The 27,168-nt window shown below is 46.5% G+C and overlaps 1 protein-coding gene across 2 annotated transcripts in view; it reads left to right on the top strand.

Annotated features, from left to right (window-relative positions):
* Nucleotides 1-25,012, top strand: part of ADGRE1 (adhesion G protein-coupled receptor E1) — a 50,272-nt gene extending 25,260 nt beyond the window's left edge. The window contains exons 11-22 of one of the 2 annotated variants that reach the window (XM_059696902.1): nucleotides 1,492-1,575; nucleotides 2,939-3,116; nucleotides 4,989-5,108; nucleotides 6,258-6,457; nucleotides 7,110-7,280; nucleotides 9,066-9,260; nucleotides 10,557-10,792; nucleotides 15,839-15,905; nucleotides 18,726-18,817; nucleotides 21,312-21,480; nucleotides 21,597-21,701; nucleotides 24,705-25,012. In XM_059696902.1, the coding sequence (XP_059552885.1) occupies nucleotides 1,492-1,575; nucleotides 2,939-3,116; nucleotides 4,989-5,108; nucleotides 6,258-6,457; nucleotides 7,110-7,280; nucleotides 9,066-9,260; nucleotides 10,557-10,792; nucleotides 15,839-15,905; nucleotides 18,726-18,817; nucleotides 21,312-21,480; nucleotides 21,597-21,701; nucleotides 24,705-24,710 (1,623 nt within the window). In that variant the 3' untranslated portion in view covers nucleotides 24,711-25,012. The remainder of the gene's footprint in view (nucleotides 1-1,491; nucleotides 1,576-2,938; nucleotides 3,117-4,988; nucleotides 5,109-6,257; nucleotides 6,458-7,109; nucleotides 7,281-9,065; nucleotides 9,261-10,556; nucleotides 10,793-15,838; nucleotides 15,906-18,725; nucleotides 18,818-21,311; nucleotides 21,481-21,596; nucleotides 21,702-24,704) is intronic. The other variant, XM_059696903.1, reaches the window with a different exon arrangement.
* Nucleotides 25,013-27,168: the final 2,156 nt, after the last annotated feature.

Raw genomic sequence — 27,168 nt, 5'->3', positions numbered from 1 at the left:
GCCTCTTGGACAACTTTCTCAGGAAATTTCCCCAAGAAATGGCAAGCCTGCCTGGAGACCGGGGCCATGGGAAAGGGGAAAACAGCTTCCTGGGCGGCCATCCTGGGTTGGCCCTTGACCTCTGTATGGGGAGGGGTGGCCCCCGTGCTGGGTGCTTGGGGTCTCCTTGTGAGTATGGGAACCCTTGCAGATGCTGTGTGGCTGGAGCCCTGGCTTGCTGAGCATTATCTGGCCCCTTGTGTAAGGATAGCCCTTACCACAATGGGCCAGAAAATGCTTAACAATCAGAGAATACTCACTAGTTTAATTGCTAGATATTGTGGCTAAATTTCAACAAAAGTCACGAGAAAGCCTTTTAACTTGGATGGTGAGGTTTTGGGTCACAGGCTGATGGGCTCTCCCTCTCCTGGATTGAAGGAGAAAAAATGAATAGATATCACCAGTCCCCCAACACTAAGGCATATTCTGCAGGCGCAGGCCCAGGGAGATCATTCTTTAATGGCTTGGATACCAGTGGGATGCGGGGCCCGAGCCAAGTGAGGGAGACCTACCGGGACAAGCCAGTCCCTGGAAGTCCACTGAGGAGCCTCAAGATTTGTTGCAGGAAGTGAGAATGAGCCAGGCTCTCGGTGGCCAGGAGTGTGAGGGGCCCACAGAGCTGTGTTCACTGCTAGTAGGAAGAATCACCCTTTGCAGGCAGCCCCCAAAGGATGGCCCTTTATTTTCCCTTTTTAGTCTGGTAATTGGGCAAGGTGACCGATGTGGGAACTCATGGCAAAGTTTGTTGAAACCGAACAGGGCCGAGATCAAGTCTGCCCTGTAACCCAAATGAGACTCAAGGGCGTCTACACCCCAAAGAGTAAATCTAAGTATAAGGGGCCCATCTGTGTCCCAGGTAAACGGAGGTGTCATGATTTAGTAACAAGGGGAACAAGACAGATGGCCTGATGCAGTTCTGGTGAAACCAGGGAAAAGGCTACGCCAAAACCAGCAGTTCCTGCCTCTCCCTTTGTCCCTTCCTCCGCCCTAACCTCAGCCCTAACACTAACCTACTTTCTATCTCCATCGATGTGCCTGTGCTGGACATGTCACATACATGGAATCACACACTGTGTGGCCTTTGGGTCTGGCTTCTCTCTCTGAGCATCATGTGTTCAAGGTCCATCCATGTTGTAGCGAGTGTCAGAGCTTCACCCCTTTTTATGGCTGAGTGATATTCCATTTAGCCACTGATTTTTTTCACACATCTCCCCATCTTTTCACCCCACTATATAGTTTTGCTTTTATGTGTGTCTGATGTTTTATTCATGGAAGAGAAAAGTGCTGTGGCTCCAGTTCGGATCATATGGTGAGTTTGTATTTCCCTGAGGATTCTAGAGACTCATGACGCCTCAGGGACTGAGGGCAGTGGACGTGGTGGCCCAGTCTGTACCTTGAATGCGTGGGGGAGGGACAGATCAGTGCTCACAAATGCTCTTCCCTCTGGCACAGGTTTCGTTTTGTGCACTCATGAATGCCACCTTCAGCGTTCTGGATGAGAACTGTGCAAATAAAACCACTGCTGTTTCTCTGAAGGTAATGACGCCTTTGTCATTGTGTTTCATGGTTTGAATCTCTCAGGGGTGCAGAAAGTCCTCTTTATAATTGAGCTGTGAGTTCATATTTAATTTAAGAAAGTTGTGAGGCTTGAAAAGTTAACATAGAGTGAAAAACAGAACAAAGTAAGAAAAGTTAACATACAGCAGAATTGCCCTTTTCTGGACAATTTTACATGTTTGATCATTACCTGAGTAGATGGGTGTAGCTACCACTACAATCAGAACCCAGAACAATTTTAATTCCCCACCCCCTACACCTCCCCCCTCCCCCAGACTTTCTTGGGCTTCCCCTTTATAGTCGCATTCTCTGTCCACCACTGGGCTCAAAAAATCCCTGATCTGTTCTGTCATTATAGTTTTATCTTTTTAAAACATCATGTAAATGGGGTCACACATAGGAGCCCTTTGCGTCTGGCTTTTTTCACTTAGCACAGTGCCTTTGAGAGTTGTTAATGTTGTGTTTATCGATAGCTCCATGCCCTTTTGGGGGGAACTATTAGTGACATTTAGCACATTCACATGGTTGAGCAAACATCACCACTACAGTTCTACTATAGTTCTAGAACATCTAGAACATCCTTACCATCCAAAAGGAAACTGCATAAGCATCTCTCCTCATTCTGCCCAGCCCCCCAACCCAGCAACCACTCATCTACTTCCTGTCCCTGTGGATGTGCCTGCTCTGGACATGTCACATAAATGGAAGCACACACTGTGTGGCCTTTTGTGTCTGGCTTCTCTCACTGAGCATCCTGTGTTCAAGGTCCATCCATGCTGCAATGAGTGTCAGTGCCTCACTCCTTTTCATGGCTGAGTAATATTTCCCTGTATGGCTGGGCCATAGCTTGTTTATCCACTCATCTATTTTTAAAAAAAAAAAAAAATAGGGGATTGGATTAATCTTTAAAAATTATTTTATTTTTGTTAATCCTCACACGAGGATACTTTCCCATTGATTTTTAGAGAGAATGAAAGAGTGGGGGAGACCCAGAGAAAAAGAAACATCGATGTCAGAGAGAAACATACATGTGTGAGAGACACATCAATTGGTTGCTTCCCACTTGCCCCAACTGGGCCGGGGATCAAGCCTGTAACTGAGGTATGTGCCCTTGACTGGAATTGAACCTGGGACCCTTTAGTCCACCAGCCAATGCTCTAACCACTGAACAAAGCAGGCTACGGCTAGAAAACACTCTCTTGATGAGAGAGGGAAGTTGCTATTTCATGGATGAGAGAGACAGAGAGAGAGAAGAGACACACAGAAAAACAGAGAGGCTGAGAGACAGACAGAGAGAGGGGAGAGGACAAGAAAAAGCAAGCAAACTCCCCTTTCTTTGCAGAGTACGGCTGAGAGCTTTGCCTCTGTGCTCGAACAAACATCCACGTGGTCCAACTTCACCAAAGACGAGACATCCACGCTGGCCACTGTCTTACTGGAGAGTGTGGAAAGCACCGCTTTGGCAGCTTTTCTGAAACCCTCAACGAACGGCAGTCAGACTGTTCGGACGGAGCACTTGGGTAGGACATCCTTCATGGCAAGGTCACACCTGGTGCTGGTTTTGAGGAGCGACTTCGGCGATGTGATTCTCCATATGCCATGTTCCCAGCTGTCTCAAACCTGTGAACTCATAGCAAAGCAACTCTAATCAGAGTATCAACACTTCTCATGGACTGAGTGCTGGGCGCTGTGTGTGTGTTGCCAGGCACTGCGTCTGGAGTGTGTCATTAATTCACTCAAGAAGCACTTGCAAAGTGCCTGCTCTATGCCAGGTGTTAAGGGAGGATAGTCACTTGCTGTGTTCAAATGGGTAGGAGGTCCTTCCTGGCTTGGACTTAGGTGGGATTTTGTGACAAGTCCTGATCGATGGATTGTGAATGGAATAGTTGCCAGTGTGAGACCTTCCAGAGCTTTCTTTCCCTCTGTCCTACCAACAGGTCATGTTTCAGATCACAGTTTGTCCATCTGTGCAGGTCTCAGTGTAAGGACAAAACAGAGCACCATCCCAAGTCAATGCACTGATGGGAAATTATTGTTATTTTTAATCCACTAAGATTTGGGGCTGTTTGTTACTGAGGCCTAACTGACCCTCTCCTGACTGATACACCCTGAACATATGTGATTTGTGACCCCTTGGGAATCCTGAGTGCTGTAGACCTTTTATGGCAGTACCCCACTCATGGTACTCGTTCTAGGGTCAGTCACACAACCTTCTGATTTTCTATCCTGATAGGTGCCTGGGAGGTCAAGATGTGGAAATAGAGTATTTGGTGGACTGCTACCAGTAGTGAACAAGACTGGCTTCATGAATCTTATATTTCAGTGAGTTGAGTCAGACAAACAGACGTCTGTATACCAGATAGAACTAGTGCTATAGAGAAAAAACGCAGTAGGATAAGGAGGCTAGAGAGGGTCAGGATAAGGGTGAGTGTTGCTGTCTTACACTGTGTGGTTAGGGGAAGTCTCACTGGGGTGGGGACCTGAGAGAAGGGAGCCATGTAAATATGGGGTATCCTAAAAAATGTATGCACACTTTAATCGCCGGTGCTCAGTTTTTGAAAATGAAATATATTTTAATCAACACTGCCTTTATAATTATTCAAAGTGTGTGTATACATTTTTGGGGACACCTTATATTTGGAGAGAGAGCAAATGTGGTAATACTTGGCGAGTTCAGGGAGCGCTAAGAAGGCCAGCATGGCTGATGTGGAGGACAGGACAATAAAAGCTGCAGGAGAAGGAGTCAGAAAAGGGAGAGGCAGGTTTTGTAGATAAATGTAGGGACACAGGATTTTATTTGAAGCAAGCTGGGGGGAGAGGGGCAGAATTGGAGAGTCTGGGAACAGGCATGGGATTGCTTATATTTTTAAAGGGTTCCTCTGGTTCCATTATGTATTGTGTTTTCATGAAGAGTCCTATGGGCATGGTCCAGGTGAGAAATTTGAGGTTCAGAGAGGTTAAGACCTTGCTCAGGTTTACACGGCTGGTGAGCAGCAGAGCGGGGCCTCCCAGTTCACGTCATCTGACTGCAGAACTGAGCCCTTGTCCGCAGGCTGGGCTTATCCCAGTCCCTTCCTGTTCTCTTTGGCTTTGGAAAACCCGTCTAAATTTGGAGTAGCAGCAGTGTCTCAACACTGTAGTCTTCTTCACTGTTGACTTCAGCCCGTCTTTCCCCGATGCATCCCCTACGATGTGAGAGCTCTGACTGGGCTCCTCATGGTTGCTGCGCCCACACACCTGTTGTTCTTGAAGGGGCTGTACTGCGTGCCCAGGACCACCTGGCCTTTCTGTTCTTCCCTTGGCTTGCAACCAGGGATGCGAACCTGTGTCCGAAACCCAACTCGAACCACTTTCTGGGTGATGTCATGCAAAGCCTCCCTTTCTCCTTTTAGATATTGAGAGCAAAGTTATCAAGGAAGAATGCGCTGAAGAGAATGTCACCTTTAACTTGAAAGCCAAAGGGGATGAGATGAAGATCGGCTGTTCCACAATCGAAGAATCTGAATCCACAGGTACAGACCTGCTCGTGAGAGTCAAGGAGGGTGGTTTGGGTGTGTTCAATCAGCAAATATGAGCTGATCACCTCCTACGTGCCAAGACCTGTGCCAGGCAGTGAGGGACTCCTGATGGTGGAGGTAGGAATAGTCCGTGGCCTCAGGGACCTTTCCATCTGCTAGGGGAATCAGACATTAAATAAATACTCTCATGAGACTGCAGTATCAAGAGCTTCCCTCTCCAGTGCAGCAGCTACTGGCCACATCTGGTCACTGAGCACTTGAAATGTGGCAAAGCTGTAAATGTAAAATAAATGCCAATTCCAAAAGCGTGGTGAAAAAAGAAAGAAAAGGATGTGAAATATCTCATTAATAGTTGTTTATATTGATTGCATGTCGAAATGTTGTTTTGCATGTGCGTTAACAATTATTATAATTCATTTCACTTGTTTTTTCCCTTTTCTACAATGTCACCACTAGAAAATTTAAAATCACACATGTGGCTCCTACTGTACTTCCAGTGACGGTGCCAATTTGTATCGGTGTTGGCAAGCTTTCCCTGTAGGGGGCTGGTTGGTAATTGTTCTAGGGGTTGAGGGCACTACAATCTCTGTCCCAATTACTCATCTCTGCCCTCATAGTGCAAAGGCATCCATAGACAGTACATAAAGGAATGCGTGTGGCTCTGTTGCAATACAACTTTTATTTAGGAAAAACAAAACCCAAGCAATGGCTCAATTGGCTTGCTGGCCATTGTCAGCCACCCCCTGGTCTACTAGTCTTGCTCTCTGAAGGGCACGGGGGCAGACCTAGGACACATCCCTGGAGACCATCACCATTGAGCCCACCCAAGAGACTGAATGAGAATAACCAAAAACCTGGGAGGGGACGTTAGTTCCCACTGCTGAGTCAAACCGTCTCTTAAAAGTACAAATTCAAATTTATTTTGTGAAGGTTGCCCAGATTTCTCCAGGTGATAGCTCCTCGGTATTTTCTTTCTATGGTTCTGCTGAGAGTCCCCTGGAAATCCACTGGTGTGTCAATCCTCAGAGCAGGCCAGTGACGGTGTACAGGGTACTAAAGCATACATGTGTCAGGCCATCTGTGATACCTACTGAGCAAACGATTCCTTTTTATTTTATTTTTTTGCCCTTGGGGGACTTGCAGGAACCACTGGGGTGGCTTTTGTCTCCTTTGCGGGTATGGAGTCTGTGCTCGATGAGAGCTTCTTCCAAGACCCTCAGACCCCCTTGACCAACTCCAAGAGGAAGCTGAAGATGAATTCTCGCATCATTGGGGGCATCATGACGGGGGAGAAGAAAGATGGGTTCTCTGACCCAGTCATCTACACCCTGGAGAACATCGAGGTTTGTGAAGAGGTCCTCACTGGGCCCCCACCTACCCATTGACAGGCTTGACTCTCATTTCTCAAAGGAACCCAATGACTAGCAACGCCAGCCCATTCTCGAAGAATGAGCCCTTCTACTTCTTTTTGTTTCTAAATCTTCACCTGAGGATTTTAGAGAAAGAGGAAGGGGGAGAAAGAGAGAGAGAGAGATCCAGGTGAGAGAGGAATATCGATCAGTTGCCTCCCATAACATGCCCCGACCAGGGATCAAACCCAAAACCTAGGTATGTGCCCCAACAGGAATTGAACCCAAAACCTTTTAGTGTGCATGATGATGCTCCAATCAACTGAGCCGCTTGGCCAGGGCAGAGTTCTTCTCTTTCTATGAGGTGTTCTTCTTTTCCTCAACGAGTAACATTTAGTTCAGATGATGTAACATTGATGCAAGAACATGCACGTGGACTTTATTTACATTAGCTATGACCAAGACAGAGGTAGAGATAGGTCTGGCATCCAAGACATTGCTTTTCGTCACTGCACTTTGAAATATCAGCATTTTCCCCCATTCCCTACATAACATCCCTGCATCTTGTCCCAAATGACTCTTAAGTGATCACATTGAGTCCATTCAAGAGGGGCTCTGAGGTGACCACGAGCCTTTGCATTTTCAGCCAAAGCAGAAGTTTGAGAGGCCCATCTGTGTTTCCTGGAGCACAGACGTGGGGAGCGGTAGGTGGACACCATCTGGCTGTGTGGTCCTTGAAGCTTCAGAGATGTATACCGTCTGCAGCTGTAATCGACTGGCGAACCTGGCCATCATCATGGCTTCTGGGGAGCTCACGGTCAGTGCTGACACTCGGTGCTCTGGTTCCCCGCTCCTGATTGGGAAACATTGACTAAGCATCTGTGTGTGCCCCTCATGGTGTGTGTTATGTGAGTGAGTCATGGGGACAGAGGGAATTCGTGGTCTGCTTGGGAAGCCATGACATTCATATATCAAATGAGAAATGACCCTAAATAGGTGCAGGCACAATACCAATCACAGATTCCATTTAATGAGCACCTACTATGTACTGGACCCTTTGTTTTAACTTGTTAGCTTTAGACCCATTTTATAGGATGGGAGACTGAAGCTCAGTAGTCTGCCTAGTCATGAAGCTTGTAATTGGTAGAGGTGGGATTTGAACTCAGGACAATTTGGATCCAGATATCTCTTTCCACTAAATTATGCAAATGGTGCAAGAGGCTGTGGGAATTCAGATGTATCAGTGAGAGCTGGTGATCGATCAGGAAGGAAATAGAGTATGAAATGAGACTTGGTGAGCGGGTAGATTTGAGACAGAGGAAAGACAACCTCCTTAGTGCAGTGGTGAGTATCCTTGCCTATCATGCCAGATCTGAGGTTCAATTTTCTGCCAGGAGGGCCTTGAATGCTATTTAGAGAAATATAATGCATAGGACTTAAGAGAATCAGATCCCAAGCAAGACAGACCTAGTTTTAAGTCCTGTCTGTATCACATCCTGGCTGTGTTTCCTTGGGCAAATCACTTAGCCTCTCTGAGCCTGAACCCAGTTCTTTCATCTCAAAATTGAGAATAAGAAAAAAATGATGACAGCTAACACTTCCACAGCACGTCATATGCTGTGGCACAGTTGTGAGTAATTCCAGTATTTTCATTGAATGCTCCTAAAATCTTAAAGCAATCCTATAAGGTAGTTACTATTAGCATCCCCTTTTGAACAGATGAAGAAACTAAGGCACAGAGCAATTAAGTGTCCTGTTCAAGCTCATACAACTAGAAACCAGCAGAATTGTGGACCTTTTTTTTAGCTACCGGGTCACCATGTTGTCAAGAGGAGCTCATGAGGTGGTGCCTGGCACACCGTTACACACCTTTAACACACAGAGGACACTCAAATAAGTTTAAAATTAGTCTTAAATGGCTGATGAATAATGGTTAATGGGAAGGACGCAGCTTGTCATTTCCACTCCCGGAAGCTGGCGTCTCTGAACATGTATGCATCAGTCCTGGTTCAGTGCAGGAAGTAGGAACCCCTCTAGGTATTTCAAGCAGCAGGGGATTGAACACAGGGACCTGGGTGCTCCCGGGAAGGGATGGAGCAGTTGAAGTCAGGGAGCTGCCACTTGGATTTTGGCTTTGGGATCACCCCTCTGCCGCTACAATCAGAAGATAAAAATGACTGCTGTCAGGCTGCTCCCCATCCATTGGAATTAAAAACTGGACAGTTGGAATGTGGTGTCCAGCCACAGCTCACTCCTGACTGCAGAAAGCTGGTATCTGTCTTCGCAGACTTCCATGCAGGCATCGCATGGGAGAACCTGAGTGACATCCAGGACCTTAGCCCCAAGAGATTCTGGGAAGGGTAGTTTGTAGACAACCTGCCCTAGTAATATGTGGGTGGGGTATGGGACAGGGTGGGAATGGGTGCTGACGGATGCTTATAGATGCCAAAGAATGACGATGGACAATAGCTAGTTTACTCTGATGTCAGAGGAAGAAAAGTTCCCCAAGCTCTTTCTGCCCACATCAGGAGTCTGTATCATTCCTTTTCCTGCCCAGGAGAATGTGTTTCTCTGTCTGAGTGGAGTATCTTTTTCCTGACAGATGGATTTCTCCTTGTACGTCATTAGCCTCGTGGGCATGATCATCTCCCTGGTGTGTCTCCTCTTGGCCATCGCCACTTTCCTGCTGTGTCGTGCCATCCGCAACCGCAACACCTACCTCCACCTGCACCTCTGCGTGTGCCTCTTCTTGGCCAAGTTTCTCTTCCTCACCGGTGTGGACAAGACCGACAACCAGGTCTCACATCCCTCAGGCTATGGCCCCATCCAGCTCCATGATCTCCACATCTGCCTCTGCTCATCCCTACCCAACTCCCTCTGTAGTAGTTCCCGCCTCAGGACCTTTGCACATGCTATGCCCGCTTCATAGTAGTCATCCTCCAGTACCTCATCTGGTTGACTTCTTCTTATAATTGGTCTCAGTTTAAAATCATCTCTCTGACCATATTATATATTGTGGCGGACGGTCCCTCCTCTTACTCTTTAAACCATAGGTTCTCGCCTGGGATGATTCTGCCCCCTTGGAGGACACTTAGCACTATCTGGAGACATTATTGGCTGTCACCAGTGGGAGAGGGTACTGCTGGCATCTCGTGGGCAGAGGCCAGGGATGCTGCCATGCACAGGACAGCACCCCCCCAAGACAGAAAATAACCTGGCAACAGCATTACAGCTGTCAATACAGCTACAGCTGGGAAACTCAGCTTACCACTCCATGTTGCATTCCTTCCCAGCTCTTACTTGAAACCATATTGATTATTTATCATTTTATTGTGTATCTACTTTTGCCAGTAGACTGTGTGCCCTGTGAGAGCAAGAACTGGGGCCCGTTGACCCCCAGAACTGTGCCCGAAATACAGGAGGCTCTCAGAGTTTTCCCCGAAGCAGCACTATGGACCATTCCTTGTGCAGAGCCACCCCCCTCCCTGCGGGATGTTTGGCTGCCCAGTCCCTTTGGGAACTAAATGCTGGTAGTTGCACCCCACTCTCATCATGAGGCCAGCATTGGGCAAGCTTCTATAAAGACCCCCATAGGATCCAGTTGGCCTTACAGATCCTACGATTTCTGCTGCAACTATTCAAATCTGCTGTTTTGGTCTGAAAACAGCCACAGAGGATACATACATGGGTGTGGCTGTGTGCCCATGAAACGGTATTTATAAAACAGGCAGCCAGTCCAGTGGCTGCTGTTCGTGAACCTCCCCTCCCCACCCCCATTTCTTCAGTCATCCCCTAAAGTAGGGTGATCATCTACCCGTTTTTACCCCAAATGCTCCCAGGGTGAGCATCGACAGTCCCATGTCCTGGGAAAACTCAGTCCCAGGCAAACCAGGACGAGTGGTCACCCTACCGCAGGGAGGGCGCAGACCATGATGGAGACTCTCTCATAAATATTTGTGAAATGAATGAATGAGTCAGCGAATGGGCTGTGTTTGGGGAATGCCCGCAAAGTAGTCCCTCTCCTGCCCTCGTCCTCTGAACCTGGCCCTTGGGAGGGGCGGGGAGTCCTGAGAGCACACGCTTCTCCTTTCAGATAGGCTGCGCCATCATCGCGGGCTTGCTGCACTACCTCTTCCTCGCCTGCTTCTTCTGGATGCTGGTGGAGGCCGTGATGCTCTTCCTCATGGTCAGGAACCTCAAGGTGGTGAATTACTTCAACTCCCGCAACGTCAAGATGCAGTATCTCTGTGCCTTTGGCTACGGGCTCCCGGGGCTGGTGGTGGTTGTCTCGGCCAGCGTGCAGCCGCAGGGCTACGGGATGCATAATCGGTAAGTGACATCCCCCCCTCCCTGAAGGCCCTGCTGCCAGGGTTCACGGTGATAATGACATGAACCACAAGAAGAGCAAGGGCATGATAGGAGCGTGGCTACCGTTCAGTGCGCTTTTTGTACACGGATGCTCTCTGGCTGCCGTGTACAGCAGCACAGGTTGCGCAGGCGTGAATCCAGGAGCTCCTGTTAGCGCTGGAGTCTAGGTAAATGGCGGTGATGTGAACAGTGGACTTGACTGTACAGTTTTGTTTTAATTCTAACCTGAGGATATTTTTTTAAATTGATTTTAGAGAGAGAGGAAGAGGGTTGGGGAGAGAGAGAGAGAGAGAAACATTGATGTGAGAGAGAGAGAGAGAGCAATCAGTTGCCTCCCATACACGCCCCGATCAGGGATCGAACCCACAAGCTAGGGATGTGTCCTGACCTGGAATCGAACCTGCAGCCTTTTGGTTTATGGGATGATGCTCCAACCAACGGAGCCACCGATCAGGGCGTGGCTGTAGTTTTAAAATCATGGACTCTGGAGCCAAGCTTCTTGGGTGCCTCCATGTCCTCACCTGTACGTGGGGGCGAATAGCAGTGCTGATCATGGTGCTGCTGTGAGGGTTAAACGAGTTATTATCTGCAAAACACCTAAAACAGGGTCTGGCACAGAGTCAAGCTTTATTCATGTCGCGGTTAGCATCACTGTTACGATGTTGTCTGTTTTAAGTGAGGTGTGTTTACCACATTTCTATGCGAGGTCATTTTAGGCAGTATGCTGGTAAGTACTCATTTTAAATAGTATTTATTTTGTAGGTAATTAGAGAAAAATGGCCAGAATACCAAATTCATGATTTCACAGACACGATTTGTGTAAGTAGAAGACGGAGTCCACTTTGAGGAAAAAATCAGGTGAATTCTAGGACAAGGAGTAGGTGGACAGAGCAGAGAGGGTAACTCCCCGTGTTATTCCCTTTAGTTCTCCGACAGGCCCTGGGGCGGTGCTGCTCCTTTAATTTAGAGGCGAGGACACACGCTCAGAAAACCTTCCCCCCAGGACAGTGAGAGGGGGGCATGTGAGGACCTGGATCTGGGTCTTTCCAATCCCGGGGTCTCTGCTTATCACCCCGTGCTGTAGGCGCTCTGCTGAGCCATGTTTGGGGGGTTCAGTGATCCGGGTTTCCTCCCTGCCTGGTGATGGTTCCTACTTCAGATGAGGTCGTAGGATAAGGGGAGAGGAAAAAGAATTCATACTCAGTGAGCACCCATCATAGCCTAAACCCCATCAGCTTTGCAACCCTATTACCTCTGGTGCTTCCCAACAAACATCCTGTGTTAAATCTAAGTGTCTCCATCATGTACAGGATACATCGTACCCTGGGTTTTGTAGTGCACAACCTGTGCTGCTGTGCACGGCCGCCCGAGACCACACGCACATAGAGTAAGAACTTAATAAGTGGTAGCTGCCGAGGAAATCAGGGCTCGGGACAGCTGCAGAGATTGCCCCGGTCACATAACTAGGAAGTGTCCAAGCTGAGTGCAGGCCTGACTGTTCTGTCAGGAAATGGTGACCATGCAAGGCTGCCACGAGGAAGTGCCTCCTGCTGGTGCAGGTAGGATAAGCCCCTGCACAGACCAGAGGCTGATGGCATCTGAAAGCTGGAAAATTCAGGGAAGGCTTCCTGGAGGAGGCAGGATCTGGGTCTTAAAAGCTCTGCCGGAAGGTACGCAGCAAAGAGGAAAGGGGGTAGCAACATGGATGAGGACGAAAGCTTGAGGTGTGTTTGAAGAACAGATGGACTGGGCTGGGAGAAGGCTGGGGAGACCGGGGTGGGCATGGAATTTGGACAACACCTGTAGGTGGTCTGGGAAAGTTTGGGAAAGGAAGGCGTCATTGACAAGGATTTGAGATGATCTCAGGGAGCACTAGGAAGGGGGTGGGGAAGTGAGACCGGGAGGAGAAGGACCACACACAGAGTGAATTCAGGAGCAGGTCCTGCTGTGGGTCACCAGTTCAATACCAAAGGCACCAAGAGGAGACCGTGCAGGGTGTGCACCACCGTTATCCCACCCAAGGGTGAGGGAGCCGGCATATTCACCCACCAACTCCCTCCCATCAGCCCTGGGTGGGGGCTGCTCCCAGGAGAACAGCCTCCAGCGCTTCTAGTCTGATGCCCTGAGGCCGGCGGCAGAGAAGCAGCACCGATAGGGAAACAGCCAGTCTTTGCATAAGTGGTCTTTCCTGACAGGGTGTGAACGGCCTCTTCTCAGGTTGCAAACATTTCCCTGCCTTTATTATTCTGCTACTGGAGACTCAGTGCCAGGAAAGGCCACGTGGCTGTCAAACTTGACTACCAGGGCGGTAGAGCTCTGTTGTCTGAGGAGACCAAGTTTAGAGCCATAGAAAACCTGCCCTCTAACAAAGTGCCCGTGTCCTTTCACTAGGTTGGCGTTTTATTAAGGTTCCTACGGCCACATAACCCTTTTTTTAGTTCCCTGCTTTTGCTTACTTTACAACCCATGGAGACAAAGAACATGAAGTCAAGGAAAAGCAGGCTGGGACAAACACCACACTTGTTTTTCTCATAGAGATGTTGTTTTTTGTTTTTCATAAGAGCAGGAAAGAGCAAGCAGATTCCCTTCCTCTACTATTTAAGTGCAATTCTGACCGGAATCTCCAAGAAGGACATAAGTAAATCTCCTCAGCCAGAATCAAATAAAACCAGGCACAGTTTTACATATAGATAATAATTCTGAATGATGGAGGTTTTTGTTCCAGAAAGAATCTGTCCGCCCTAACCGGTTTGGCTCAGTGGATAGAGCGTCGGCCTGCGGACTGAAGGGTCCCAGGTTCGATTCTGGTCAAGGGCATGTACCTTGGTTGCAGGCACATTCCCAGTAGGGGGTGTGCAGGAGGCAGCTGGTCGATGTTTCTCTCTCATCGATGTTTCTAACTCTCTATCCCTCTCCCTTCCTCCCTGTAAAAAATCAATAAAATATATTAAAAAAAAAAAAAGAATCTGTCCATCTCCTCATAGCCTGGGCCATACCTTCGTAAACGCGCTTGTGAAGAGCAGCATAATCCGCCACAGAAAGTCAAGCTATTCCTCTGTACTATTAAACTCACCAGAGAGCTCCATACGCAGCCGCGGGAGGCATAAGCAATTATCTCAGAAAACGGGAAGGTTTCGAATCTTTGCCTGACCTCTAACGGTCCACACAGCTGTCCGTTCACTGCACGCAATTATACAGTGACCAGTTCATGGCAGGAAAAACCATACGCATATTTAGTAAAGCCAGCCTTGCATTCATCAAAAGCTACTTGGCACTCCCCAGGCTTTCTGGGAAGAGTTAGCTTTGCAGGGCACAGGGAGATGAAAGAGCAAAGGAGACCGCTCGTCCCCACTTTGTCCAAGACGAAAGCCAGTCGACCACTGAAACTGCTGAGGATGCGACAGTCTCACATCCTCCAATCTCTCTGTAGAGTTTCAAAAGGAAAGATAAATTTAATTGAATGACTATGTTTGTGCTATTGCTAGGGGAAAAAGAGAGATAGGGGTATCACTGCTAATTGACCATTCAGAGGAAATCATAAAACAATTATAGCTACTATGGAGTAATTCAGGAGATTGAAGGAAGTGATTAAAAGGGCTTTATCTAATAGAAGTATATTATAAACTCTGATTCCCTAATTATCTGTCATACCCCATATGGATCACTGTGAACAAAATGGAATGTTCTCTTACAGCTCATACAACCCCAAGTAACCTGAAAGTCTTATATTTGCCAGTGGTCATAGCAATCAATTGCCTAAATAGGCCAGATTTCCCTGGATTCCAGGAACTAGACTGCCCGTCATTACAGCACAGGATGCAATCCAACATATGCGTGTGGTATACACACTGGAAGTGGGTGGGTTTTGGAAATCCAACATACATTTGGAGTATCGTGTCAGTATGTTTCCGGAGAATGTGTAGATGTCATTTGTAAACCAGAAAAGCGTAGTATGCTCTCATGTTGTAACGCGTGGTTTATGTTTTGACTGTGGAGGTGCATATTTAATAAAGACAGCATAGAGATAAAAGATTTCTATATATTGTGAAATGATCACCACAGTAATCTAGTTAACACCCATCCCCTCACATAGTTACACACTTTTTACTTGTGAGGAGAACTTTAACATGTACTCTTCTAGCAACTTTGAAATAGACAACATTATGAACTACAGTCACCATGCTATACACTACACCCCAGGACTAGTTAATTTTATAACTGAAAGCTCGCCTCTTTTGACTTCCTTCACCCATTTCTCCTATCCCCACCCTCTGGCAACCACCTACCTGTTCTCTGTATCTGTGAGCTTGTTTTTCCCCCTTAAAATTCCACATATAAATGACGTCATTCATCGTTCTCTGTCTGACTTATCTCACTTAGTATAATGCCCTCAGGTTTCACCCGTGTTGCTGCAAATGGCAAGATCCTTTCTTTCAACAAAGAGTTATGGAATGCCGTGTCCATAGCAGCTCTGGGTATTCAGAGATGAACAAGCATTCAAGGTCTAAATTCTCAAGCAGCTCATGGTCTAGTAGGGGAAGACGGGCAATCGGCCAGTCAACAAGCTGAACACGGTCTTATGATCCAAATACTCGTAGACGCCATAAAAAGAGGCAGCAAGCTTTGCCAGAGCGGGACCAGAAATAGGGACAGTGTACTTAGTAAGGAGTAGTCAGGAGTGGCTTCTCAGAGGAGGCGACGTTTGCGCTGACATTTGAATGCCAAGGTGCGCCATGGAGAGTTCTGAAAAGAGGGGAAAGGGGTGGCAAAGGTTACGCACTGAGAATGGCCTCTCCCCACGGCACGAGGTGAACATTTCAGGAACGTTTAGTCAGGAAGAATGTCAGAAGGAGGACTTGCTAGGGTCCAAAGAAAACTGAAATGCCACCTGCCCCATCATGAGATACTTTTTAATCCCAATTTTCTGCACTCGGCGGGGCTGGAGTAATTAACTTGAAGGGCAAGACTGAGGCAAGCACTGATTCCTCCTCCTGTTTCTCTCCACAGCTGCTGGTTGAATACCGAGACAGGGTTTATCTGGAGTTTCCTGGGGCCGGTTTGCACAATCATACTGGTAAGCAAATTGCTGGGTGCTGTGGGTTCTGGAGGAGGGGCCTGAACCGAGGGGCCAGTGGAGGTTGCAGAGCTGAGGTCACGTATTCCTCTCCCTTCTGATCCTTGATTCTTGAGATTTCCAAGTTGGAATGTAATATCTCTGACTCGTGATTTTTTTTTTTAATGCAGCATGCCAATCCCCTGGGAGGGACCACAGTCTTCTTTGTCCTTTGCGTTTCAGTAAAATGGGTCTATTAATCTCTTCTGAGCACAGGTGTTGAATGAAAGAAAAGATAGAGGGTTTTTCTCAGCTTTATTGAAGTATAATTGGCATAAAAACTATAAGTTTATGGCGAACAACTTGAAATTTTGACTTATGTATATCTTGTAAAATGATCACCTCTATCAAGGTAACTAACATTTCTATCACCTCACATAGTTACCATTTTTTCCCTTTTTTAAGTTAAATTTGTTGCCCTCACATTGGTTGTTCTATATATAAACTTCAGGTGTATTATTATAACCTGACATTTGGTGTACTCTATTGCATGCTCACCACCAAAAGTCTAGTTTCTTTTCATAGCTATGGATTTGTCCCCATTTACCCAATTTGCTCTCCCTCCTACCCTTCTTACCCTCTGGTAACTACCGTTCTGTTATCATAGAGTTTGTTTTTGTTTTGTTTTGCTGGTTGGTTACTCTTGTTTTATATCCTACCTACTAGAGGCCCAATGCACAAAATTCATGCAAGTGGCTCAGCCCTCGCAGCCCCGGCTTCATCCGGAAGGTTGTCTGGATGGTTGTTCTGCTGTTCGATCTAATTAGCATATTAGCTCTTTATTATATAGGATGAGTAAAATCATAGGCATTTGTCCTTTTCCATGTGACTTATTTCATTAGCCTAATAACCCTCAAGATCTACCCATGTTGTTGAAAATAGCAGGTAAGAACATTTAAGACCTACCCTTTCAGTAAATTCTAGGAATATAACACAATATTGTTAACTATAGTCACCATGCCGTAGATTAGATCTGGGCAATTCCTCACCTTGCATCAGTGAAACTTTGTAACCTTAGCCCAACCCTCCCCCCCACCCCTCCAATTTCCTTCCCCACATCCCCGGCAATCCTGCAATCCCGGGATCTGAGGGAGGCTAAGCAACAACCATCTCTTGCCTCCTTGACTCCACCCGGATTCTACAGTCTTACAAGATGATCTTTCTCACTCCTGGTGGCTTGTTTCCTTGTGTCACTTGTCATTGTTAGTTATGAGCTCATATTTGACCAGTCTCAATCTTGGGAATTCTTGTAGCTATATTCCTCCAGATCAGTGGTCGGCAAACTACAAAATACCACGTGTGTGCGCGCACGTACAGTGCGATTGAAACTTCGTGGCCCATGCACAGAAGTTGGTATTTTGTGGAAGAGCCACACTCAAGGGGCCAGAGAGCCGCATGTGGCTCGCGAGCTGGTTTGCCAACCACTGCTCCAGAGGGTTTTGCTCTGACCCCTATCAGATTTTCCAGGGCCATGTATTAGTCTTCTGGAACTGCCAGAACAAACGATCACAAACTGGGTAGCTTAGAACAATGGGATTTTATTGTGTCAGTGCTGGAGGCAGGCTAGACATCTGAAATCAAGGAGTTGGCTGGGCCACACGCCCTCTGAAGGCCTTGGGGAAGGATCTGTTCCAGTTTTCTCTCCAACTACTGGTAGCCTCGGGCGTTTCTTGGCCTGGAGATGTCTGCCTGCTTCCTATGCCCTCACATCGTCACCTGCAGTGCATGTCTGTCTCTTTGTGGCTAATCGCCTCCTCTTATAAGGATACCAGTCATAGTGGATTAGGGCCCACTCTACTGACCCCATCTTAATTTGATCGCCTCGGCAAAGACCAAATCTCCAAATGAGATCTGAGGTGCCGGGGATTAGGACTTAACAAAACTTTGGGGGTGGGGTACAGTTCAACCCATAACAGGGCATCTGTCTTGAGTCTAACTTCCCAGATGCATAGAGTGGATATACATAAAGATCACTCAGATGAGAACAGCAAAGGCTATTTATCCAGAGATTGCTATAGTAAGGGAGTCAGATCACCAATTTGTTGGTTTCAAAAGCAGGCCGAGGAGGGAAAGCTTGATAGAAGTAAAAAGGGAAGCCCCAGGTGTGCCCCGATCAGAGGCTGTGAGCATGGGGATCCTACAGGTGGGCTATGGGCACACCCTGGCTTTCTGCTTTGGGTCCTAAGTTGGAACCAAGGGCAGAAATTAGGGAAGCTGTCAATTATTCACCGCATCCTGGTTGATCTGAGTCAGTGGCTACAGGAGTTATTGTTGGGTTTCTCGGAGTGGTTACTGAAGACTGGGACAGAGTTCCATTTTGAAAGATGGTTTGGCCATTGTCTGTTTTACCAACCAAAACTAAGTGTGGACTGTGACGAAGAATGAAAGGCATTTATTTGAGCAAAAGGAGACACAGATTATTTAGATATCAACCTAAATTGGGAGAACAAAGAGAGGCAGGGTCTATAAAGGCAAAAACCCCAAAGTGTAAGCCTTTCCAGGCTTGGTTCGTTTCAATAACAAAGGAGGTGGTGAAACTAGGAGCTTCCCTATGTTTTTCCAGGGTGTTTATGGCTAGGCCTTGAGCTGAGTTTAGCAACAGGTTAGCAGCTTAATAGCAGCTCTGAGAACTGAGGCACAAGTTGTACAGAGGCCCCACTTCCCTCATAGCCTCCGGAATCTATTTTTAAGTTTCTCTTTAGTAATGCTTGTTCCATTTTATTTTTTCCTCTTAACAGTTTGTGTATCCAATCCCTCAGTCCCTTTTGCTTGACTTTGTAGATCAATTCCGTCCTCCTGACTTGGACGTTGTGGATCCTGAAGCAGAAACTTTCCAGCGTCAATGCTGAAGTCTCGACACTCAAAGATACCAGGTGCGGTCCCTTCTTCCTCTCTCTCCTTTCCCAGTCTTCCCTCTTTCTTTCCACAAGTGAGTACCTGTTCTTTGCCTGGTCTTCTACCCAAGACAAAATAGCGTAGTGTCTAGATTTGGGGCTCAAACCCAGCGCAGCCACTTACAAGCTGTGTGACCTTAGGCAAGTTACATAACCTCTCTGAAACTCAGTTTCTTCATCTGTAGAGTGGGGATATTGATATTGCACACTCTATGTGGCTTATGAAGCACTTAGCACAGTTGTTGCCCTTGAAATTGGATTCTTGTGGCGTCAAGAGAAAGGAATTTCAAAGGGCATCTGGGTGGGAGAAGTTTAAATGTAGTGGCAAGATTTGGGGTGAGGGAAAATAATACGTCCTTGGGGATGTAGAGGGCGGCAGGCTCAAGCAGCATTTGATAATCCTTGATAATCATACATATATAAGTATATTCAGGGGCCCGGTGCACCTTTAGGGTCTTGCCATCTTATTTAATTTGTAGAACAAGCAATATTATCGTTTATTATAACATAATGCCATTGTTATTATCTCTGTATCAATTGGGGGTAACTGAGGCACAGTCAGGTGAAGTAACTTACTAAAGCCACAGGTTAGTGAATGAAGCAGTTAGAATTTATGCGCAGGCAGTCTGACCCAGAGTATGAACCATTCCTTAGCCTCTATAGCAGCGGTTCTCAACCTTTGGCGGTTGAACGACCCTTTCACAGGGGTTGCCTAAGACCATCCTGCATATCAGATATTTACATTATGATTCATAACAGTAGTAACATTACAGTTATGAAGTAGCAACGAAAATTTTATGGTTGGGTCACAACATGAGGAACTGTATTTAAAGGGCCAGAAGGTTGAGAACCACTGTGTGTAGTGTCACTCTCATTTCATTTTAAAAATCCTATCTAATAAAAGAGAAAAATGGTAATTGGCATACGACGATACCCTTTTCATTGGCTAATCAGGGCTATATGCAAATTAACTGCCAACTAAGATTGGCAGTTAACTGCCAACAAGATGGTGGTTAGTTTGCATATGTAGGCACAATGCAGGGAGGCGAAAGGGAAAGCAGGAAGAAGCCCCCTGCCACTGACAGTGATGGGAAACCCAGGGGGGAGCTAAGAGCTGGGGGGCAGGGCAAAGGCGGCCCTGGGGCCACCTTTGCCCTGCCCCCCAGCCATGATTGGAGAATCAGGCGCCTTTTCCACCCTGGCCAGTGATAGCAGGAAGTAGGGGTGGAGCCAGCGATGGGAGCTGGACACGGTCGAAGCTGGCAGTCCCGGGAGCTAGGGGTCCCTTGCCTGGGCCTAAAGCGGAGCCCACGATCGCGGGGCCGCTGCAGCTGTGGGTCCCAGCTGCCCGGGCCGAACGCCTCAGCCAGAGGCATCCTGCAGGGGCAGGGGCGGAGCCCGCATGATCGAGGCGCCCCCTGCTGCCACTGCAGGTCCCCACTGCCCGGGCCAGACGCCTAGGCCAGAGGCATCAGGCCTGGGCTGGGGGCAGAACCAGTGATGGGGGGAAATGAGGGTCCCTTTCCCAGGCCTGATGCCTCTGTCAGAGGCGTCAGGCCTGGGCAAGGGGCCGATCCTGCGATTGGAGGGTGATGGGGGTCAACGCCTGAGGGTTCCCAGTATGTGAGAGGGGGCAGGCTGGGCTGAGGGACACTCCCCCAACGCCCCACACCCAGTGCACGAATTTCGTGCACCGGGCCCCTAGTTATTTTATAATCTGCTTTCTGTCTCTCTGGCTTTGCCTGTTGTGGACATTTCACATCAATGGAATCACACACTGTGTGGCCTTTTGTGTCTGGCATCTCTCACGGAGCATCATGTTTTCAAGGTCCATCCATGTTGTAGTGAGTGTCAGCGCCTCGTTCCTTTTCATGGCTGAATAGTATTCCAGTGCTGGGATGGGCCACACTGTGTTGATCCATTCATATTTTGATGGCCACCTGGGTTGTTCCTAGCTGGGGGAGAGGGGAATGGAGAGTGACTGCCTAATAGGGATGGGTTTCTCTCTGGGGTGATAAATGTCTTGGGACTGGGTAGTAGTGATGTTTGTACAACATTGTGAATATGCTAAATACCACCGAATAGCACACTTTATGGTAAAAACAGTGATTTTTATGTAATGTGAATTTTACCTCATTTTTTTAAAAAAGGGCTTTATAGTATTTCATACCATGGCTTTACCATTGATCAAATGTGTCCCAAATTCATGGACATGTGGGTCCTTCTAGCTTTCAGACAATTGCATTAAATACGCGTTCACACATCTTTGTGCCCGGGTGTACCTGTAGATGTATTGCCTTTCAGGTACCTGTAGGATTTGATTTTCCTCCCTCTAGCCTTGGAGATTGGCCCACGTTTATTCCCACCCTGGTGGCGGGTCATGGAGTGGCAGCCTCAGGCCACTCTTGGGAGCATGACCCACAAGGACAACAGCCCTCCCAGTGCCTTACCCTCTGCAAATCTTCTCCCCCAGGTTGCTGACGTTCAAGGCCTTTGCCCAGCTCTTCATCTTGGGGTGCTCCTGGGTGCTGGGCATTTTCCAGGTAGGACCCATAGCCAGTGTCATGGCCTACCTGTTCACCATCATCAACAGCCTGCAGGGAGCCTTCATCTTCCTCATTCACTGTCTGCTCAGCCGCCAGGTATGTAGCTGCTGCCCTCCCTGTCCCTGACTTCTCCCTTCCAGGGGACATGCCTGTGGAGCACACTTCCTGCACCTGGGAGTGACTCATCGCCCCATGTCTGTCTCCAACTCCAGGTACGGGAGGCATACTGGAGATGGATCACCAGGAAGGCCAAACCCAGCTCCCAGTCCCAGACCTCAGGGGTCATACTGACATCCATCGCCTCCACTTCCAAAGCGGTGAGAGACTGGGTGTTTGATGGAGGTTCTGTTGAAGGGCACGCCTGCTTCTTAGCAACACTAGACACTGCCGTGCGTTAGTACCTACAGTGAGCTGAGTGTGTCCACGTGGATTAGTCCCCTGGTGAAATGTGGGGTTTAGGTGCCAGGCTGCCTGGGTTCAAATCTTAGCTTTACCTCTTAGTAGTTATGTGACCTAACCAAGATAAAATCGTGAGTCATATAGTTATAAAATGAGCTTATGTTAAGGATCTTAATTCTACTCACTAATCCAGCGGTTCTCTACCTGTGGGTCACGACCCCTTTGGGGGTCAAATGACCCTTTCACAGGGGTCGCCTAGGACCATCGGAAAACACATGTATAATTACATATTGTTTTTGTGATTAATCACTATGCTTTAATTATGTTCAATTTGTAACAATGAAAATATATCCTGCATATCAGATATTTACATTGTGATTCATAACAGTAGCAAAATTACAGTTATGAAGTAGCAAGGAAAATAATTTTATGGTTGGGGGTCACCAAACATGAGGAACTGTATTAAAGGGTCGCGGCATTAGGAAGGTTGAGAACCACTGCATCAGTGAGGGAATCAAACAGATGTTATAACTGGCTCAAAAGAGTCAGTACAGACATGTACATGTATTATGTAATATATGTTATGCATATTTTACATGCATTGTATACAATACCTGTATATTATATATCATGCAAGCTTTTTACACATTATATATTACACTAGAGCAGTGATGGCGAACTTATGACACGCGTGTCAGAGGTGACACACGAACCCATTTTTTTGGTTGATTTTTCTTTGTTAAATGGCATTTAAATATATAAAATAAATATCAGAAATATAAATCTTTGTTTTACTATGGTTGCAAATATCAAAAAATTTCTATATGTGACACGGCACCAGAGTTAAATTAGGGTTTTTCAAAATGCTGACACGCCGAGCTCAAAAGGTTCGCCATCACTGCACTAGAAGCCTAGTGCTCAGATTCATGCACCAGTGGGGTCCCTCAGCCTGGCTTGCGCCCTCTAGCAATCTGGGACCCTTAGGGGGATGTTGGACTGCTGGTTTCAGCCTGATCCTCACAGGCAAGGCGAGGGACCCCATGCATGAATCTGTGCACCGGGCCTGTAGTATGCATATGATCTTTGGTTAATCTCTTCCCACTCTCCCCCCTCCCCGCTTCTCTCTGAGATCCGTCAGTCTGTTCCATGTTTCCATGCCTATGCATTGAGCGTCTGCCCGTGGTGGTCATTGTGCTTCATAGTTACCAGTTGAAAGGTCGCTTAGGCTTTTATATATATAGATATGCATTATATAATATATAATGTATACATTATATATGTTGTATACATTACATGTGCATTATGTAATATGTATTGTGATATATATTTATATATATCACATTTGCATTCTATTTTGAGCCAGTATAATTTATATAGGGAGAGTCAAATCCTTTATAATACTACCAAGCAATAGAACCAATACCAGCAACCCCTAACTCTGGGCTTGCATTCTTGCAGGAAAAATTCCCTATTTAATTAATAATTAATTAATTATATATATATAATTATATATACCAAAATATACCATTAAAATATATCATAATTATATATATAAAATATACCATTTAATTATATATAATGAAACTATACATGCAGTAATAAATATACATAAAATTATAAATAATATGTATAATTTTACACGTATTATATGTGTATGCCACTTAAGGAAAACATGAATTATAATACACATGTACATAATTTCACAAATACTTAAATGAATGTGCAAATGGAGGTAAAATTGATTTTTCCACAGAATTATTTTGCATTGCTGACAGTTGTTTAAAATATAGAGCAGTATGCCCCGCACTTGCCGCTCCCCACCACCCCCATCCTCCTCCTCCCCGTGCTGCCCAGCTGGAGCCCAGCCCTGCAGCCACAGCTGTGGGCACTATGGGCTCCTGAAAGTGCACCTTTTAAAAGCAAGGTGATTTATGCCAGCTCTAACGATGCCATTAAGAAGAAATTTACAGGTATTAAACATGAGGGGCAAGTAAATGGCTTGGATGACATAAAGGACCGTTCAACACTGTAGCAGTTCAACACTCCCCTCACCTCCTTCAAACCTTTATTTCAGTCATTTCTTATCAGCGGAGTTCCTCTGACAACTCTATTTAGAACTTCCTCCTCTTCTTCTACCCTGGTGTTCATGTCTTCCCTGCCCCTTTACCCTGACTTTTTTTGCATGGCACCCTACTTTCCAACATACTGTAGCTCCTTATTTATTTTATTATTCATGGTCTTCCATCCTCCACTAGAATGTGGTTTTTTTTTTCACTGATATATTAAAAGCACGCGAAATAAGATCCAGTGGTTTAATTAAATAGGGAATTGTTTTTCTTGCAAGAATGCAAGCCCAGAGTTAGGGGTTGCTGGTATTGGTTCTATTGCTTGGTAGTATTATAAAGGATTTAGACTCTCCCTAAATTGCCATTCCACTATTGACATGTTGGGTTTCCATCAAATTATTTTCATGGTTGCAAGATGACTGCCATGGCTCCAGCCACCATGACCATGGTCAAGGCAGGAAGAAGAGAGATGGGCAGAAGCCACAGTCTCCTTTCAGTCCCCTCCTTTTAACAGGATACAAGAGGTTTCCCAGGAACCCCCAGCGGATTTCCAATTCACGTAAATGATCAGAACTGCATCACGTGACCACTCATAGTTATAAAGGCATTTGATAAATCAAGTATTTGGCTTTCTAGCTGAGAGAATGGGAGTTATCACTGGTGAAGAGTTTGAGAATAGCTCTTGAGTTTGCCAATGAGGCCTGCCACGCTAGGAATAATCACTGTTAACATTTTAATGCTTATCCTTCTAATATTTGTTGCTGTATTATCTCTATATTTAGAAGCCCTTATAGATATGACCCCTGGAATTATATTTTTACTAATTCTGCTGCTGATTCTGATTTCTTTTCACAGGCTTAAAGCCTTTTCTTGCTTTTCCAATATGGTATGGAGCAACATTGGAGAAAAGCAAGTGTCTACAAGAGCTTTCCCGAAATCTTCTCTTCCTGGCTTAATGCAGAAATACAAGATGACACCAGCCCAAGAATATCCTGGGCAACGCAGAGCGTAGATGGGTGGGCAGTCTCCCCATCATTTTGTGCTCTGGTGGGAAATGAGAGTTTCCATTCCAGATGACAATTTCACCCTCTGTGTCCTGCAAATCTTTGCCTTTCCAGAGTTTTGTGAAAATAACAGATAGTGCAATGGCGTGAGCAAGATAATCTGGCTGCCATTTTGTTTTTTTCTTATATTCATTGTTGTGTGGCTCCAACCGTACCCCTCTAGCACCTACCACGTGCCTGACACAGCACAATGCTCAGTAAAGGATTTGCCACGTGACTGGCTTACCCTTTGACAAACACTATTCCTACTTTCAAAGAAATGGTCAGTAAAACTGTAATGACAGTCCCAGGGGGGGCAAATAAAGCACAAAGACATATAGGCTACTTTGACAGAAACACTCGAGAGTTATGTAGGTAAGTAGGAGTGGTTGGTGGAGCAGGACTCTACCATCTCGTGAAGGGTTGAAACTTGATGACAACAGCCTTTGGAAAGTGTTTTGGTTTCCTGGGACCTTTTAGGGAACCACCATTTCCCTTCCTTCCAGGAACTTTTTTCTGAGTTGGCCAGGATTTACACTGCTCACAAAGGTATCACTGTCCCACCTTGCTCCCCCATAAAGCCTGAAGTGCCAGGGAGAGAAGGAGAGGAAAATTTTAACTGTGGAAATTCTCCCTTCAGTGGCCTCTCCAGTACCTCCCTACTCAAAGGGTGGTCCATGGGTAAGCATCACCTCATTGGAAATGCAGGACCTCAGACCCCGCCCCAGATCTGCACAACCAGAACTTGAATTTTACCGAGATCCCCAGGGAATGTGTGCTGTATCCCTGAATGAATATTCTAGAGTATGCTAGAACATTCTTTGGCTTGCCATGATGTTAGCCAGAAAGGAAACATCTTGAGTTTGGAACTTCTACCTGCCGCTCCCTCTTCATAGGACACCTTTCCTGAAACTTTGACAAGTTTCTGCCCCCACTTTGAGTCTCAGCTTAGCCATCACTTCCACCAGGAAGCATGCTCTGAATCTGAAGTAGGATTCAATGTCACCTCTGTGTGTCCCCTAAGGCTCCCTGCTTTTGAGCCCTGTATTAGAATTTTTCTTTTTCTAGGGTGTTTCCAACATAGATCCGTGAGTACAGAGGACTATATTTAGTAGAGTCTCCATAAACATAGGATGAATAAATGATTGCTCTCCATTTTGAAGATAAGGAACCCGAGACTCTGAGAGGTTAAGTAACTTCCTCAGCATCACACAGCCACAGGTGGCTGAGCTGGGTTTTGAGCCCTTGACCATGGAGTTTTTCTTCCCAACCCCTTGTCCCTCTCCTTCTCTTCCTTTGATCCTATAAATTCTTAGTTTGGGGATGCAGAGAAAGATTAAATATTTACTTCGAGTCACCTTACTATTTAGGATTGAATTAGTTCAGTAATGATCATGTATAAGACAATCTGATCATGAAACTTGATGGAGGCGCAGTCTTTGTTATTTGTGGCACTGACAGCTTGAGAGGGGAGCTGAGACAGCTGCTCATTTATGATAGGTTGGCCTTTAATGCTTGGCTTGTCCCGAGTGTTCAGGGCAGAGGGGATAGTTGTAAGGGATATTGAAGCAAGAAATGGCATGGTTTCTTAACCGTAGCCAACTGTGGTAGGGTGAGTGCGTCAGTGGCATTAGCGGATGGTCTCCATCTCTCCCTACCCCTTTCCCCGTAACTGTAACCACTCCCTGCTCTGACTCTGGCTTGGCCTTGAAACTTGCTTGGGGCGATGCAATTTTAGCAAACAGGGGTCCAAGAGAGGTTTCCACACTGGATGTGCATTCCTCCTCGTCCTTTACATGCCTGGCCTTGCTTGCTTTTGCACGCCTGCCTCCATGAGACCGCGCCCAGGCTAACCTGCTGGAGGCATGTGAAAAACAAATGGAGGGTCCATCAATAAAGATTTTAAAAAACAACAACACAGAAACAAGTGGAGGAGGGCTCAGTCATCCCATTAGGGCCGCTGGGACTGTCCTTACCCAGCCACCTAGCCGGCTTGTAGCTGACTAGTCTCAGGACTGAGCCGGCCGAATCAGCACCTGCCCACCCATGGACTCAGGATCAACAATCAAGTATCAAGGTTTTAAGGCAGAGTTTCAGGAGTGGTTTGCTATTAAGCATTTCTGTGGCAATTGCTAGCTGATGACAACCAACGGGCTGTCAACATTTTGCATTTGATTGCAGCCATATGAGTACAAAGAAGGGTTTGAGTCTTCATTTCCTCTTAGCTATCAGGATGTGTAAATCTGTATGCTTGAACAAAGTTCTTTCTGACAGGA

This window comes from Myotis daubentonii, chromosome 5 (genome assembly GCF_963259705.1).
Source record: "Myotis daubentonii chromosome 5, mMyoDau2.1, whole genome shotgun sequence".
Taxonomy (NCBI): domain Eukaryota; kingdom Metazoa; phylum Chordata; class Mammalia; order Chiroptera; family Vespertilionidae; genus Myotis; species Myotis daubentonii.
This window is presented reverse-complemented; position numbering and strand designations above follow the sequence as displayed.